General features: G+C 66.3%; 1 protein-coding gene across 9 annotated transcripts; it reads left to right on the top strand.

Annotated features, from left to right (window-relative positions):
- Positions 1–561: 561 nt before the first annotated feature.
- Positions 562–12,473, top strand: ADAM8 (ADAM metallopeptidase domain 8). 9 transcript variants are annotated; one of them, XM_064595502.1, is made up of 24 exons: positions 566–1,745; positions 2,650–2,756; positions 3,626–3,702; positions 3,843–3,921; positions 4,011–4,087; positions 4,423–4,606; positions 4,940–5,002; positions 5,079–5,147; positions 5,272–5,441; positions 5,547–5,628; positions 5,845–5,996; positions 6,081–6,258; positions 6,440–6,529; positions 6,632–6,821; positions 6,899–6,980; positions 7,337–7,499; positions 8,023–8,100; positions 8,709–8,793; positions 9,442–9,547; positions 9,937–10,096; positions 10,522–10,587; positions 10,766–10,819; positions 11,677–11,754; positions 12,118–12,473. In XM_064595502.1, the coding sequence occupies exons 1-24, from the start codon at positions 1,703–1,705 to the stop codon at positions 12,166–12,168; spliced, it is 2,484 nt and encodes an 827-aa protein (XP_064451572.1). In that variant the 5' UTR covers positions 566–1,702; the 3' UTR covers positions 12,169–12,473. The 9 variants fall into 9 exon arrangements, with proteins under 9 accessions (XP_064451571.1, XP_064451574.1, XP_064451569.1 ...); XM_045879116.3 differs by having other exon boundaries at positions 567–1,745; positions 10,769–10,819; XM_064595503.1 differs by lacking the exon at positions 10,522–10,587 and having other exon boundaries at positions 10,769–10,819.
- The last annotated feature ends 855 nt before the right edge of the window (positions 12,474–13,328 follow it).

The raw sequence follows: 13,328 nt of genomic DNA, 5'->3' as shown, positions 1-13,328 counted from the left end.
GCCCAGCCCACCTGCCCGCCTGCAGAGGTGCTGGGTGGAACCCGACCCTGGCCCGCCCCACACCTGTGACTCCCGCCATGCTGCCCACCTGCCAGAGGTCATGTGTCACTGTCCCAGTTGAGCTCTGACCACCTGCTCCAGGAGGGGGGTGTCCTCCTGGGGGGCAAGGAGGAATGAGAGCCAGAAGCAGCCTCCTGGAGGCAGCCTGGGTCCCCCCTTGCGGCTGGGGTGTGGTCACTTGGCCTGGCCGCTGCCTTGCACAGGAAACACCGTGGAGCTGGGGGCTCCCCTTCAAGCCACAGGCATTTTCCTCTTCCAGTCTGCAGCGTGTGCAGCCATCATGGCCAGAGCCCCAGCATTGTGCACACCTCGTGCTGAGCAGAGGAACCCGTCAGCCCCTGGCTTGTGGCCCTCCTGCCCTGCTCTGAGACCCAGAAACCTTGTGTCCCCATCCTGGGCTCCGGGCAGCAGGCTTGCCCATTGCATCTCAGGGCTGCAGGTGGTGAGGGGGGAGGGGTGGGACAAGAGGTGTGTTTGGGGGGCTGCGTGGGGTCCTGTGTCCTAGGAGCAGGCCCGTGCTGGTCCTGGCTGCCAACGCTAGCTGCCCGCGGGCAGTCTGGTCCGGGGCCCACGGAGCGTGTGCGTCCGTGGCAGCTTTGGTTTCTGCCAGTACAGGGGCTTTAGCCTTTTACTTCCTGTTTTAAAATAATTGCAACATACAAGGAAGGAAGGGAAGATGGAGATGGCTGGGGGCGTGGGGTCTCACCTTGTTTCATCACAGGAAGTGGTACGTAAGGGGGACAGCACGTGTTCAGACCATTTCTACACCTCTGTCACCTCTGCCTGAGATGCCTCAAGGCCGGCTAGCCCGTCCTGCCTGTGGTTTTTATGCCATCCGCTTTGGGGGAAATAAGGGTCTGTTAGACTTTGACCTCTGGCCTGCACTGTGCTGCCCACAGGCTCTCACTTAGACTGATGCCCTCTCCTCAGGGAGCTTGTCCAGAACGCAGCTCCGGAGCCACGTGGTTCGGCTGCAGGCGGTCTGGGACCCCCGGTGACGCACCCACCGGAGAAGCCTGGGTGCCAGGCCACAGTGGGGGCGGCCCCACCCTGCAGAGCAGAGGCACCAGGGTGCGGTGTGGGGAGCTTTCTGTTCCCCAGGAAGTCTGAGGGCACATCTGCACCTGAGCAGCCCCCTGCCACGCCCCCAGACAGAGCCTGGTCCGAACCACTGCCCCACCACCTGGCCAGAGGCCCCTGGGCCGGGCGGAGCCTGGGCTTCCTCACCTGCACCAAGCGGCGTGCGACCTTGCAAGGAGGGGCTCAGCTTAGTCTGTCCGCCAACCCCCTCCGTTAATTCGATCCACATTTACGAAGTTTCTTCCACGTGCTGGACACCGGGCGCTGTTCAGGGGCCCCCAGGGGCCCCGTAGTAGACGCGGGAAAACCCAAGAGCGAGCCCCAGGCCGGCGGCCGGGGGCGAGGCGCCCCTCCCCAGCGGGTGTCCAAGCCCCGCCCCTCCCGGCGTCGGAGGGGCCGATAGGCTGCGGGCCGGGGGCCGGTCTCCGGGCGGGGCGCCGGGAGACCAGACCTTGTCGCGAGCGCCGCGTCCTCGGACCCCGGACCCCTGGCCCCGGAGCCCGTGCGCGCCCCCTGTTCTTGCCCCGGACGCCCGTGTACGCACCCCGAGCGCGCCCCGGCCATGCGCGGCCTGGGGCTCCAGGTGCTTGCGCTGTGTCTGCAAGGTGAGTGCCGGGCGCGGTCGGGTTCCCTGGCCCTCCGCACCCCGCCGAGCGCTGGGTCAGTCTCGGGTCGGGCGCGCCGAGGGGAGCCCTCACCGGGAAGGCCCAGGGTGGCAGACGGAAACTTCAAAAGGGAACTGGGGGAGAGGCCGCCTGGGGCGTTTCCCCAGCGCTGGTTCGGCCGGGGACTCACAGGGCAGGGTGGAGAACCGCGCCACCCCCCATCCACCCCGGAGCCTTGGGGTGACTGCCCACTCCCACCCAGACCCCCCAGCCTGGCAGGGAAGGGAGGACCGAGGAGCAGTGACCTGAGCTGAGGGTGGACACCGGGGGAGGAGGGTGGGAGGGGGTAGTCTAGTCACTTGGGACCCACCGCCGGCCGGGGACCTGGTGGCCCCCACGCTCCCTGCTGCTGGGGGGAGCCTTCTGGGCTGGGTTCGGTGGTGTCCCAGCCCCAGGCTGGAGGGGCCCACGTCTGGGAGGCGGGGCCTCTCTCTCCTGGTGTTTCGCAAGACAGTGGCGGTGGAGACACAGCCATCAACACTTAGAGACCGAGAAGAGTCTTGCGGGGTCGCTGTTGTTGGGGCCCCACTCCCAGGGCTGTTTGTTGTTGGATACCTGGGAGCTTCTGGATCTGGGCTGGGTGAACTGCCTGCGGGCAGGAGGGCAGAACTACCCCCCGACCCAGGGCCGGAGTGCGCCCTCAGACCCGAGGGAGGGGAGGAGAGGGGACATCTAGGTCAGCCCTAGGCCCTGGGGGAGGAGCTATCAGGGGCTGCCCTGTGGACCCCACCCAGGGCAGGGGAACCCCGTCTCCGAGTCCCTGGTGCTCACGCTCACCTGTGACTCCCTTGGAGGAGGAGGTGCAGGCCCAGCACCGGCCTGCTGACCCCCTTCTCGCCCACAGTGGCCGCCCCCAGCACCCCGCTGCCCCACGTGGACCAGTATGAGGTGGTGTGGCCCCAACGCCTGCCGGCAGCACCCCGTGCCCGCCGAGCCCTGCCCTCCCACCTGGTAAGTCTTGGCGGGGAAGCCGGCCCGGGGGTCCCTCCTGGCCCCCCAGAGCCTGTTTTGTCTGTAGCTCCCAGTGTGCCCGCCAGTGTGAGGAGCCGGCCTGGGGGGCTGACCGTCTGTGTCTGCCTACACTTCTCCACCCCCAGGCCTCACCTCCCTGCATCCTGCCTCACCCTGCCCTCGGGTGGGGGCGTGAGGCGAGCGGCTTCTGCTGAGTGTGGGCCCTGGGGCTGCCTTTCGGGAGCCCTCTTAGCCCAGGGCAAGTCCCGGTTTCACTGGCCAGATAAGTCAGATCCCTTTCAGACCAGAGACGCTGGCTCATCAGGGGCGTGTCACCTTCCGTGTTTGTGGTGACTGTGGTGACTGACTGGTGACGGCACCTTTGTGGGGCATTTGGAGCTGGGCTGGAATTCCCCAAGAAGGCTGGCTGGGGGCATTCCTGAAATCCCTGTGGTCAGCCCTGTCCTGACCTCGGCATCTGGGGAAAGCTTTCTACTGCCCTGGGCCCTCATGCTGTCCTGTCCCAAGAGGTCAGCAGGCTGGGGGGCACTCCCCTGGGGTGCTCAATCTCGTGCCGTGTCCCCATCTCCTCAGGGCCATGTCTCCCCCTCCCCCTGCTTCCTGGGGAAGGGGATTCTAGTCATTACTTGTGTGGACAGATGAGGAAACTGAGGTCTGCCCAGCCTCAGCTTCCTAATACTAGCTCGATGCTGAACGACCCTCAGGGTCCTCCGAGGAACTTTCAGATTTCAGGGTGCCCCGGCCTTGGCTGCATCCCCAGCCCAGCCAAGCTCCACCGCACCCAGGGTTAAGGTGCTGGGCCCTGGGGCAGGGCCCCTCACCCTGGACCCCTCCCTCTCCCGGCTCAGGACCTATACCCGGAGACTGTGAGCTACATCCTTGGGACCCAAGGGCACAACTTCACCCTGCACTTGAGGAAAAACAGGTGAGTGGAGGCCCAGCCTGCTGCGCCCAGCATATCCATGCCCTAGGCGTCCAGCTCCCCGGCCCGGCCACTCCGCCAGGCCAGAGGTGGCTTCTGTGGGGGCAGGCGGGGCCCCGGGCACCACAGTGGCTCTTTTCCAGGGACCTGATAGGCTCGGGCTACACGGAGACCTACAGGGCTGCCAATGGCTCCCAGGTGGTGGAGCACCCACAAAGGCAGGTATGGGCCCGGGACAGCCCTCCGCAAGGCCGGCAGTGGGCAGAGCGGGGGCAGGGCCGTGGGCCACTCACGCCTCCTCCCTCCTGCAGGGTCACTGCTTCTACCAGGGCCACGTGGAGGGGCACCAGCATTCCGCCGCCAGCCTCAGCACCTGTGCCGGCCTCAGGTGAGTGCCGCAGACCTGGGGGGGTGTCAGCCATCCCCCACATGCTCCAGAGAGGTAAACTGAGGCCGAGAAGAGAGGGGCTCAGCGTGACGACCTTCCTGCACACGGGCGTCTGGCCTGTTAGAAGTCACAGGTTCCCCGAGCTACAGGGCTCCCCTCGGGCCCTGGAGGCCGTGCCCCGTATACCGCCCGCCTGGGGGGCCGTCCGTCCCCATGCAGATGGAGCTTCGTCCTCACCAGAAGGAGGCCCCCTGTCCCTCAAGGGTTTGTCCCTCCCCAGATGCCCGTGTGGGGATGCACTAATTCAGAACCACCTGGCTTACCTCTGCCCTCAGGGGCTTTTTCCGGGCCGGCTCGGACGTCCACCTGATCGAGCCCCTGGACGGGGACGGTGAAGAGGGGCAGCACGCGCTATACCGGGCAGAGCACCTGCAACAGAAGGCCGGGACCTGTGGGGTCAGCAACACCAGCTTGGAGAAGGCCTTGGGGCCTCGGATCTCGGCAGCCTTCAGGCCCCAGGTTGTGGGCGGGGACAGACCAGCTTCCTCATCCGCTGCCCACCGGGACTGCATCCCCCAGACTCCCACTGTGCTTGGCTGAGTGAGGGTTCTACCCACTGAACCCAGTCAGGGGGTCCTGGTGTCTCCGAGGGGTCCCCATCAGGCCTGGCTTTGCCAGTGGCTGCAAGGATCACCCCTTGGCCTGAGCTGGAGCCTCCAGGATGGCACCCCCATTCCTGAGCGGGGGCTGGGTGCCGGCTCCAGGACCCCGGGAGAGGGTCAGTGTGTGAAAACTGGGCCCAGGCTAGGAGGACTGTGGCTGGGGTGGCTGACCAGCTTCTTGTGCCCCCAGAGCTGGCCACTGCCCCGAGACACCCGCTACGTGGAGCTGTATGTGGTCACGGACAGCACAGAGGTAGTGGGGCAGGGCGTGGGGGTGGCGCTGGGGCGGGTCGGGGGACTGCTGGCATCTGAGGGCCTCCATCCTGCAGTTCCAGCGGCTGGGGAGTAGAAGAGCTGTACGCAGCCGGGTGATGGAGGTGGTGAACCACGTGGACAAGGTGGGTAGAAACCCTGGTCGTCAAGCGGGGCGGGGCCAGCAGGGGGACCGGCAGCCGGCAGGGAGCTGGGCTCTGTGGCCCTCGCGGGCCCCGAGCCTGACCTGGGGCTTCCCTGCCCTCCCAGCTTTATCAGGAGCTCAATTTCCGTGTGGTCCTGGTGGGCCTGGAGATGTGGAACCACAAGGACCAGATTCACGTGAGCTCGAACCCCGACGTCACACTGGACAACTTCCTCCGGTGGCGGACGCAGAACCTGGTGGGTCGGCACCAGCACGACAACGCGCAGCTCATCACGTATGCGGTGGCGGGCGCAGAGCCGAGCCCTTGCGGCCAGGGAGGCCTATGTGGGGGGAGGCAGTTTTCGGGGCATCCACCTTTGCACACTGCTCTTGTTTCCAGCGGGGTCGAGTTCACCGGGAGCACCGTGGGACTGGCCAAGGTGGCGGCCGTGTGCTCCCAGGACTCGGGAGCTGTGAACCAGGTTTGCTGGACTCTGGGCGCTAGGTCCGCGTGCTTGTCCCCGGCTGTCCCCACGGGCTGGTGCTCCTGGGCGGCTGCCTCCCCTGGAGGATGGGCTGATGCTTTGAGAAGTGTTGTTGGCGGGGTGCAGTGCCAAGCCTGCGGCCTTTCCGGGCCAGTGAGGGCGGGCGGGGTCGGGAAGGGCTGCGGCGTCGGCCAGCACAGCCTCGCCTTCTAGGACCACAACCTAGAGAACCCCATCGGCGTGGCGTCCACCATGGCCCACGAGATGGGCCACAACCTGGGCATGGACCACGACGAGAACGTCCAGGGCTGTTACTGCCCTGTGCCACGGGAGGGCGGCGGCTGCATCATGGCGGCCAGCATCGGGTGAGGCCGGGGGCCGCTTGCAGAGCGGGGTGCCCTGGGTGCCCCCGCCCCCACACCCCTGACGGAGGCACGCTGCACCCCCAGCGCCAGGTTCCCCAGAATGTTCAGCCAGTGTAGCCGCGCTGACCTGGAGATGTTCGTGGAGAAGCCTCGGACAGCCTGCCTGGCCAATGCCCCGGACCCCAGCCGGCTGGTGGGCGACCCTGTGTGCGGGAACCTGTTTGTGGAGCGTGGGGAGCAGTGTGACTGCGGCCCGCCCCAGGTACGGGCCAGATGCCTGCCGCCCCCTGCCCGTATGGATGTCTGTCCGTGACCCACCAGCTGCCCTGTGTGCTGCCCCTCAGCAGAACAGTCCTGCTCCCTGAGGACTGTCTCCACTCGGGGGCTCCGGGGAGGGGGGCCCGGGCTCTGCCCTGGAGCCCACCCCCGCCTCTGCCCTCCAGGCCTGTCGGAACCCCTGCTGCAATGCTACCACCTGCCAGCTGTCTGCGGGGGCCCAGTGCGCACAGGGTGCCTGCTGCCGAAGCTGCAGGGTCAGTTCCCCTCCCGCCCCGCACAGCTGGGCCCGGCCAGCAGGTGGGAAGGGGCCCCGGGGAGCGGGCTGACACACACTTGAGCTCTGCTCTGCTGGGCAGGTGACGCCTGCCGGTGAGCTGTGCCGTCCCCCAAAGGACGCGTGTGACCTTGAGGAGTACTGCGATGGCCAGCAGCCAGTGTGCCCGGAGGACGTCTTCCAGGAGAATGGCACGCCCTGCCCGGGGGGCTACTGCTACAACGGGGTCTGCCCCGTGCTGGCCCGGAGGTGCCAGGACTTGTGGGGGCTAGGTGAGGCGGGTGCCCTCCGGCTTTCGGGGGGCTGCGGGGCCCAAGCCGGAGGACTGACCTCCTCCTGGCCCCCACAGGCTCACGGGTTGCTGTGGAAACATGCTACACCTACAGCATCTCACCAGGCTGCCAGGGCAGGCTCGCCCACGGTTCCAGCAGGTGAGTGCTCATCCGTGGCCTGACTCCTCTGGGTCCAGGGCCACAGGATGTCCCTGGAAGTGGGGCTGCCCAAGAGGGTCTTCTGCACAAAGGAGTCTGGGGACTGAGTCAGAGGTTCTCCAGGGGATCCGCCCTGCCTTCCAGGACCCCCAGGCCTGAGCATCTGCCCTCATGGGAGGGAGGGTGTGTCGCTGTCGTGGGGGGTGGGGTAGGTGCCAATCAGCGGACCCTACAGCCTGTCCAAGGCTCTGGGCCTCGTTTCCTGCAGCTCCCAGGTCCTCATAAGAGGGAGGTCAGCGTGCAACAGGTGGGAGACCCAGCAGAGCTGGTTGCATGGCTTGTTCTTCTGTCCACAGAGTCAACAACTGTGGCATCCTATACTGTGAGGGTGGACAGAAGGCCCTAGAGCGGGCTTACTGCACCCTCACCTCCCACGCGGGCACTTGCAAGGCTCTTGCCCTGGAGGGAGGTGCTGGGTATGAGCCAGTACCTGAAGGCACCAAGTGTGGCGAGCAGAGGGTGAGCACCCAGAGCCCCGTCTGCTGCAGCGCATCAGCTGGTTGCAGCTTGTAGGGGCTGTGACCCGATGTGAGCCTGGACGTGCCCCGTGTGGCGGTCAGGCTGCTGGGCCCCCAGGTCCTAGACACGTGTCCCATGTAGGCGAGCCCATGTGGTCCAAGGGCTGTGCACACGGACTCCTCTGTGCTTCGGAGAGACTCAGCAGGGGCACAGGGTGGGGTGGGGGGCTGCTTAAGAAGCCGGTCCTCAGTTCCCAGGGTTTGGAGACCGTTCTGTTCTGCAAGTCCACGCCGCCCTGGGCCTCGGTGGGGCCAGTCCTGTGGCCCTGGTGGCAGCTGTGGGTTGGCCGGCCAGCAGATGGAGTGTAGGCCAGGCCAGCCTGGATGTGGTGGCCATGGCCTGCCTCCCCCAAAGCTCGCCGTGCAGGCTGCAGGTCAGCTTCAGCCGATGGTGGAAGTGGGGACACAGGTGCCAGGCAGTGGTCTAGAATGTCTGCCCTAGGAGACCCCCCACTGCCTTCCAGATTTGCTGGAAAGGACTCTGCCAGCACCTGCAAGTTTACAGATCCAGAAACTGCTCTGCCCAGTGCAACAACCATGGGGTACGTGAGCCCACGGGAGACCCCGCCACCCGCCCTCTGGGGCTGAAGGAGACGGGTAGGCCGCGCTCGAGATGAGTCCAGGCACAGCAGGGGCTGAGCCAGCGCCCTGGGGACGCGGCCAGAAGCTGGTGGGGATCAGGGCGTCCCATGTGAACACTGAGGCCCGGGGCAGTGGTGTTGGTGGACACGGGGGCCGGGGACTGGTCAGACTTGAAATGCTCTATTCTGAGATGGGGACGCGTGCAATCCGCTCTCAGGAACCTGTGTCAAGATGTGGGGACAGTCAGCCCTGAGAGCTTGAGGCACCAGGGGCTGGGGCGCTGCCCTCCCGAGCCCCTGTCTCCGAGAGCTTTGGGGACGTGCCCTGAGGACAGCCCACAGGGAGCCGCCCCCGACTGCGCCTGCCGTGCTGGCCTTGCTGTGGACACGTTGGACGTAGGCCTCGCTTGTGGCAGCCACACACGGAGGAGCCGGGCTCACGGCCCATCCTCCACCAGCTGGGGGGCACGGTGGAGTCCCTCTCCGTGAGGCCTGGCCTGGTGGCTCGGCAGCCGGTGACGGCTGCCTGGGTGTGTAGCGGCCTGATCCTCACACGCACTCACCCCCAGGTGTGCAACCACAAGGGAGAGTGTCACTGCCACCCGGGCTGGGCGCCGCCCCGCTGCACAGAGCCGCTGCCCCACGTGCACACAGGTAGGCCCGGCCGCCCTGGCACCTGCAAGCCTGCACAGCCTGATGGGGTCCAGCGCGGGTCCCATCCTTCCTCAGACCACCTGGGCAGGCCTGAGAAGGACACCACGTGCCCCCCAAGTCCCTCGGGGTATCATTAGAGATTCAGGTTTGCAGTCCTTGACCCCGGGCTTTCTGACCCCAAGGATGCAAGGCACAGCCCAGCAGCCCGTGTGGCCGCCTCGGCCCCACATGAGGCCGGCGAGAGGCCTGTCCTAGAGGGAGGGCACAGTAGTGGTGACAGCATGCCAGCCCTTTTGCTGGCTCCTCAGCCCCCTTCCGAGCGCAGGAGTCTGAGGGGCCCCCACTCCCCCAGTGTCTTCCTCTGCAGTGGCCCCTGTGCATGCAGCCGTCCGCAGCACCACGGTCTCCAGGGCCTGGCCAGACCTTGCTCACGTCACTGTGGGCTGGGGGCCAGTCACTGCCAAGCCCTCCAGCCCGTCATCTGAGAGCCCACAGCGCGGGTGTAACGGACTGGGTCTCAGCACGGAGGCTCCTCAGAGGGGCCCTGGGCTCCCGGTTCTCTGCCTGAGAAAACTGTGCCCTCCTCAGCCCCAGAGCCCTCCCGGCCCTCACTACCCTATTGACACCTGGCCTCATGCACCCCCACAGGGTCCAGGAGCCTCCTGGTGGGCGTGCTGGTATGTGTGGTGCTGCTGGTCGCTCTCCTGGCCGGAGCGGTCTTCTGCCTGAAGGCCCGGCGCCGCGTCCCTGGGAGGTGAGCCTGCTCTGGGGTTGCAAAACATCATCACGGGCAAGGGGCACTTCCCGTGCTCACACACCGTTGGGAAATGCCCCGCTGAAGTTTGAGAAGAAGAGGAACAACCCTTCACGCAGAGGGCCTTGGGGCCTCTGCCTCTCGAGGAGGGGGAGCAGGTGACAAACGTGGCTGACAAGGGGACGTAAACCCAGAGAGAGCCCCTCCATCCCCTAATCAGTGCCAGAGCACTCGGGATGACATGGGCTCTGCCCCTGGTGCGCAGCTACGCTCAGCTGCCATGGGACCTCACCCCTTCTTGCCGGTTGCAGGACACACCCAGGAGCCCCTGAGTCCCTGGGCCAGACCCTGAGGCCAGGACACACTGACCAGTCTTGCTTTCTCCCCAGGAACACGGCGCCCAAGACTGCCAAGGGGCTCTCCAACCCCCTGTTCCACGAGGGGCACAGTGTGCCAGCCAAGGGTGGGGCTCCGGCCCCCACCACCCACTCCAGCGAGCCCGCCAGGCCCACGGCCTCAACAGTGACCCCTAAGCAGCCGCCCCCTGCTGTAAGCACTGCATCCCGCCATCCCTAGGCCATCCCTGATCCCTCCCAACAGGGCTTAGAGCTGCCCCACCTCCGTGACGCAGGCTTTACGGGTGGACAGTCTGAGAACCCACACTTAAACCCGAGGCTCTCGGCCTCTGCAGGCTCGGTTGGAAGGTGTTAAGGCCCAGATACCCTCTGTTGCTGCCCAGCACCTTCGGGCCCCTCCACAACAAGGCTGAGGGAAGGGAGTGTGGGGGTCGCACCTGGGCTCAGGCCTTGGGGGCCAACGGGGTGGGGCAGAGCCCTGCATGCGCACACTTTAGTCTTCCTCCTCTGGGAGGGGTGGGAACCTTGGGTCCTGAGCTGGGGGCACAGCTCCAAAGCCAGACTCCCTGGAGGCAGCCTCCCTGTGAGACCCAGGCTCTCCACCCTGTTCCCCTCTAGCCTCCAGCCACCATGTCCAACCCTCCCTTCACTGTTCCTGTGTATACCTGGCCGCCCCCAGACCAGGTGAGCAGCAGTGGGGCCCAGCAGCCAGGCCATCTGGGGGCACCAAACGGGTCCTAGGCGGGGAGTGCAAGGGCTGGGGGCTGGATTTGGTGGGCTGGGGACCCTGGGACAGCTGTGGCCACACTCATAAGGCTGATGGCCCCGCCCCGAGGGCCTGACTGCCTACCCTCCCTCCCAACAGCTCCGCCCTGCTCCTCCTGCCAAGCCCCTCCCTGAACTGAAGCCCAAGCAGGTGAGAAGCCTCTGCCACTCAGGAGACTCGGCCCGTGCCCTTCCCTGGCTGCCGGCCCTTCCATGGCTAGACCCGGTGGTGTCCTCAGCTTCCCTTTGGAGCTCAAGTCTGGAGATGCTCCGAGAATGCGCTGCAGACGACTCCTTCCGCTGTGACCCCCAGGGTCTGCGTCCATCCAGAGGCCCTGCCGGCAGCAACCGTTACTCTGCTGTTTGCTTCACGAAGATTCTCTCCTTCCTTTTTAACTTTTTGAACTAATTTTAGGCTTACAGCAAAGCCGCAGAAATAGCCTTAGGAGGGGTTTTGACAGCAAAAACAGGGGCAAAGGGGCAGAAAGGGGTCTAGCCAAGGAGTGACGATAGCCAGCCAAGGCTACAAGGGAGCTGTGCTGTGCCCACCAAGGGTCTTCCCTGGGGGGCGGGGGTGTGGCCAGTGTTCCCGTTGGGCCTTCCCTTCCTCCACCCCAGATCCTGGGGGCACCTGTCCTGCCAGCCCAGAGAAAGCTGAAATGCAAACAGATGCAAAGTTTAGTGGTTAATTGTTTAGTGGTTAATTCTTGGCTTTTGAACCTCCAAAGACCCACATTCTGGCCATTTAAGAGCTTTTCTTGGGAAACCCTGGGGTAGGGTGGGGTGGGTCGCTCAGGGAGAGGGGGAGGTGGTGAGGTAGGTTGTGGCTGATGGGCCCAGGAGGGGGTTCTGCCACGTTTGGGTTTGATTCTGCCCCAGCTGGGGGCACTTTGTCGAGAAGCCTGCAGGGGGGTCAGGAACAGAGTGGACCTGGGGAACTTTGCTAGGAGATGCTGGGGAAGACGGGGCATTCAGTGGTGTCCAGCGTCCACTGTCTGTGTCCTCCAGGGTGTGAAGCCGACCTTCCCACCCCCGCTGCCACCGGTCAAGCCTGGGGCTGGAGGGGCCAACCCTGGACCCATGCAGGTGAGCCTCTCTCTCCCAGGGCGCTGGGCAACAGGGTGCGCAGTCTCCCCGGCTGGCTGGCTGAGGCACCGTCCTGAGGGGGACACGGTCCCCCAGGTTTGTTTCAACATCCACTTGACACTGTCGGGACTTTTCAGGGGGCCGCTCCTGTTGGCTGTGAATCTTTTCCTCCTGTTAGTACAAGGGAGACAGTGTAGGGTTCCCAAGGCTTAGCTGCTGATCTTGTGGCCACAAGTGTGAGCAGCATGACTCCATGTGGCGTGAGCGGCGACCTACGTTTTAGGAAATGCAAAAGGAAGTATGATTCACTTGTGCTCTTGGTAGCAGATCCGTTTTAGCATCGGTTCTTTTTCTTCCTCCGAGGGCGCCGCTGGTCCGAAGGCTGCTCTGAAGCCCCCGGTGCAGAGGAGGTGACGCGGGGCTGCAGGCGCTGGGCCTGGGTGCGGCCTGAGAAGTGCTAAGAAGAGCCGGGCCGACTCCCCTCTCCCACCGGCCGGCCACCCCCGCCCGGGACCCCCGGCCTTCTGCACTGCGCCCCCCCGGGGGTCCCGCGCCCCGAGGGGCGGCTGCGGCCGGCCGCCGCTCTGGAAGCAGCACCCCCCCGCCCCGGCCCCGTCCGCGCAGCAGGGCCGAAACTGCAATGAAGTGTATTTTCTGATTAAGCTATTGATCAAGTTCTAAATAATCGGAGATTTTTATTAAATCGATGTTAGAGTGTAAAAGAACGCGGGATACAATTTATAACACGTTAAGGGCTCCGTGCTCGTCAAAGCGCGCGCTGGAAACCGACGAGGCCCAAATTCGACCTTCTCTCCTGGACCTTAGCAGGACCCCTCCCCACCGGAAGTCAGCCGCCCAAGGGCGCTGAGGCAACGGCCCCAGCGCCGCGTCCCGCCGCCCCGCCCCTTCCGGCCCCCGCCGCTATCCGGCCGCCGTCACCCGGCAACGGCCCCAGCGCCGCGTCCCGCCGCCCCGCCCCTTCCGGCCCCCGCCGCTATCCGGCCGCCGTCACCCGGCAACGGCCCCAACAGCCAGTCCCGCCGCCCCGCCCCTTCCGGCCCCCGCCGCTATCCGGCCGCCGTCACCCGGCAACGGCCCCAGCGCCGCGTCCCGCCGCCCCGCCCCTTCCGGCCCCCGCCGCTATCCGGCCGCCGTCACCCGGCAACGGCCCCAACAGCCAGTCCCGCCGCCCCGCCCCTTCCGGCCCCCGCCGCTATCCGGCCGCCGTCACCCGGCAACGGCCCCAACAGCCAGTCCCGCCGCCATGCGGGGCGCAACTGGGCCGAGCGCGCGGTCCCCGCCGCGGCCTCTGCGCCTGGCTGGACGGGCTCCCGCTCAGCCGCCCCAAGCGCCACCTGGCCCGGGACTTGAGCGACGGCGGTGAGGGCGGGCCGGCGGGGAGACGCCGGGACTGCCGAGGCCGGGGTCCTTGGCGGGAGGACCGAGGGCTTGGGGGTGCCCGGCCGGGCAGGGTGGAGGCCGCAGGGCCGCCCGTCAGCAGGCTGAAGGATGCCCAGCGGTCAGACCGCAGGGCCCGGCCCGTGCCTGCGAAGCGTCCCAGCCGCGCCGGCGCC

This window comes from Mirounga angustirostris, unplaced genomic scaffold (genome assembly GCF_029215605.1).
Source record: "Mirounga angustirostris isolate CCGP_5_RB_7025 unplaced genomic scaffold, mMirAng1.0.hap1 SCAF_6, whole genome shotgun sequence".
NCBI classification, from domain to species: Eukaryota; Metazoa; Chordata; class Mammalia; order Carnivora; family Phocidae; genus Mirounga; species Mirounga angustirostris.
This window is presented reverse-complemented; position numbering and strand designations above follow the sequence as displayed.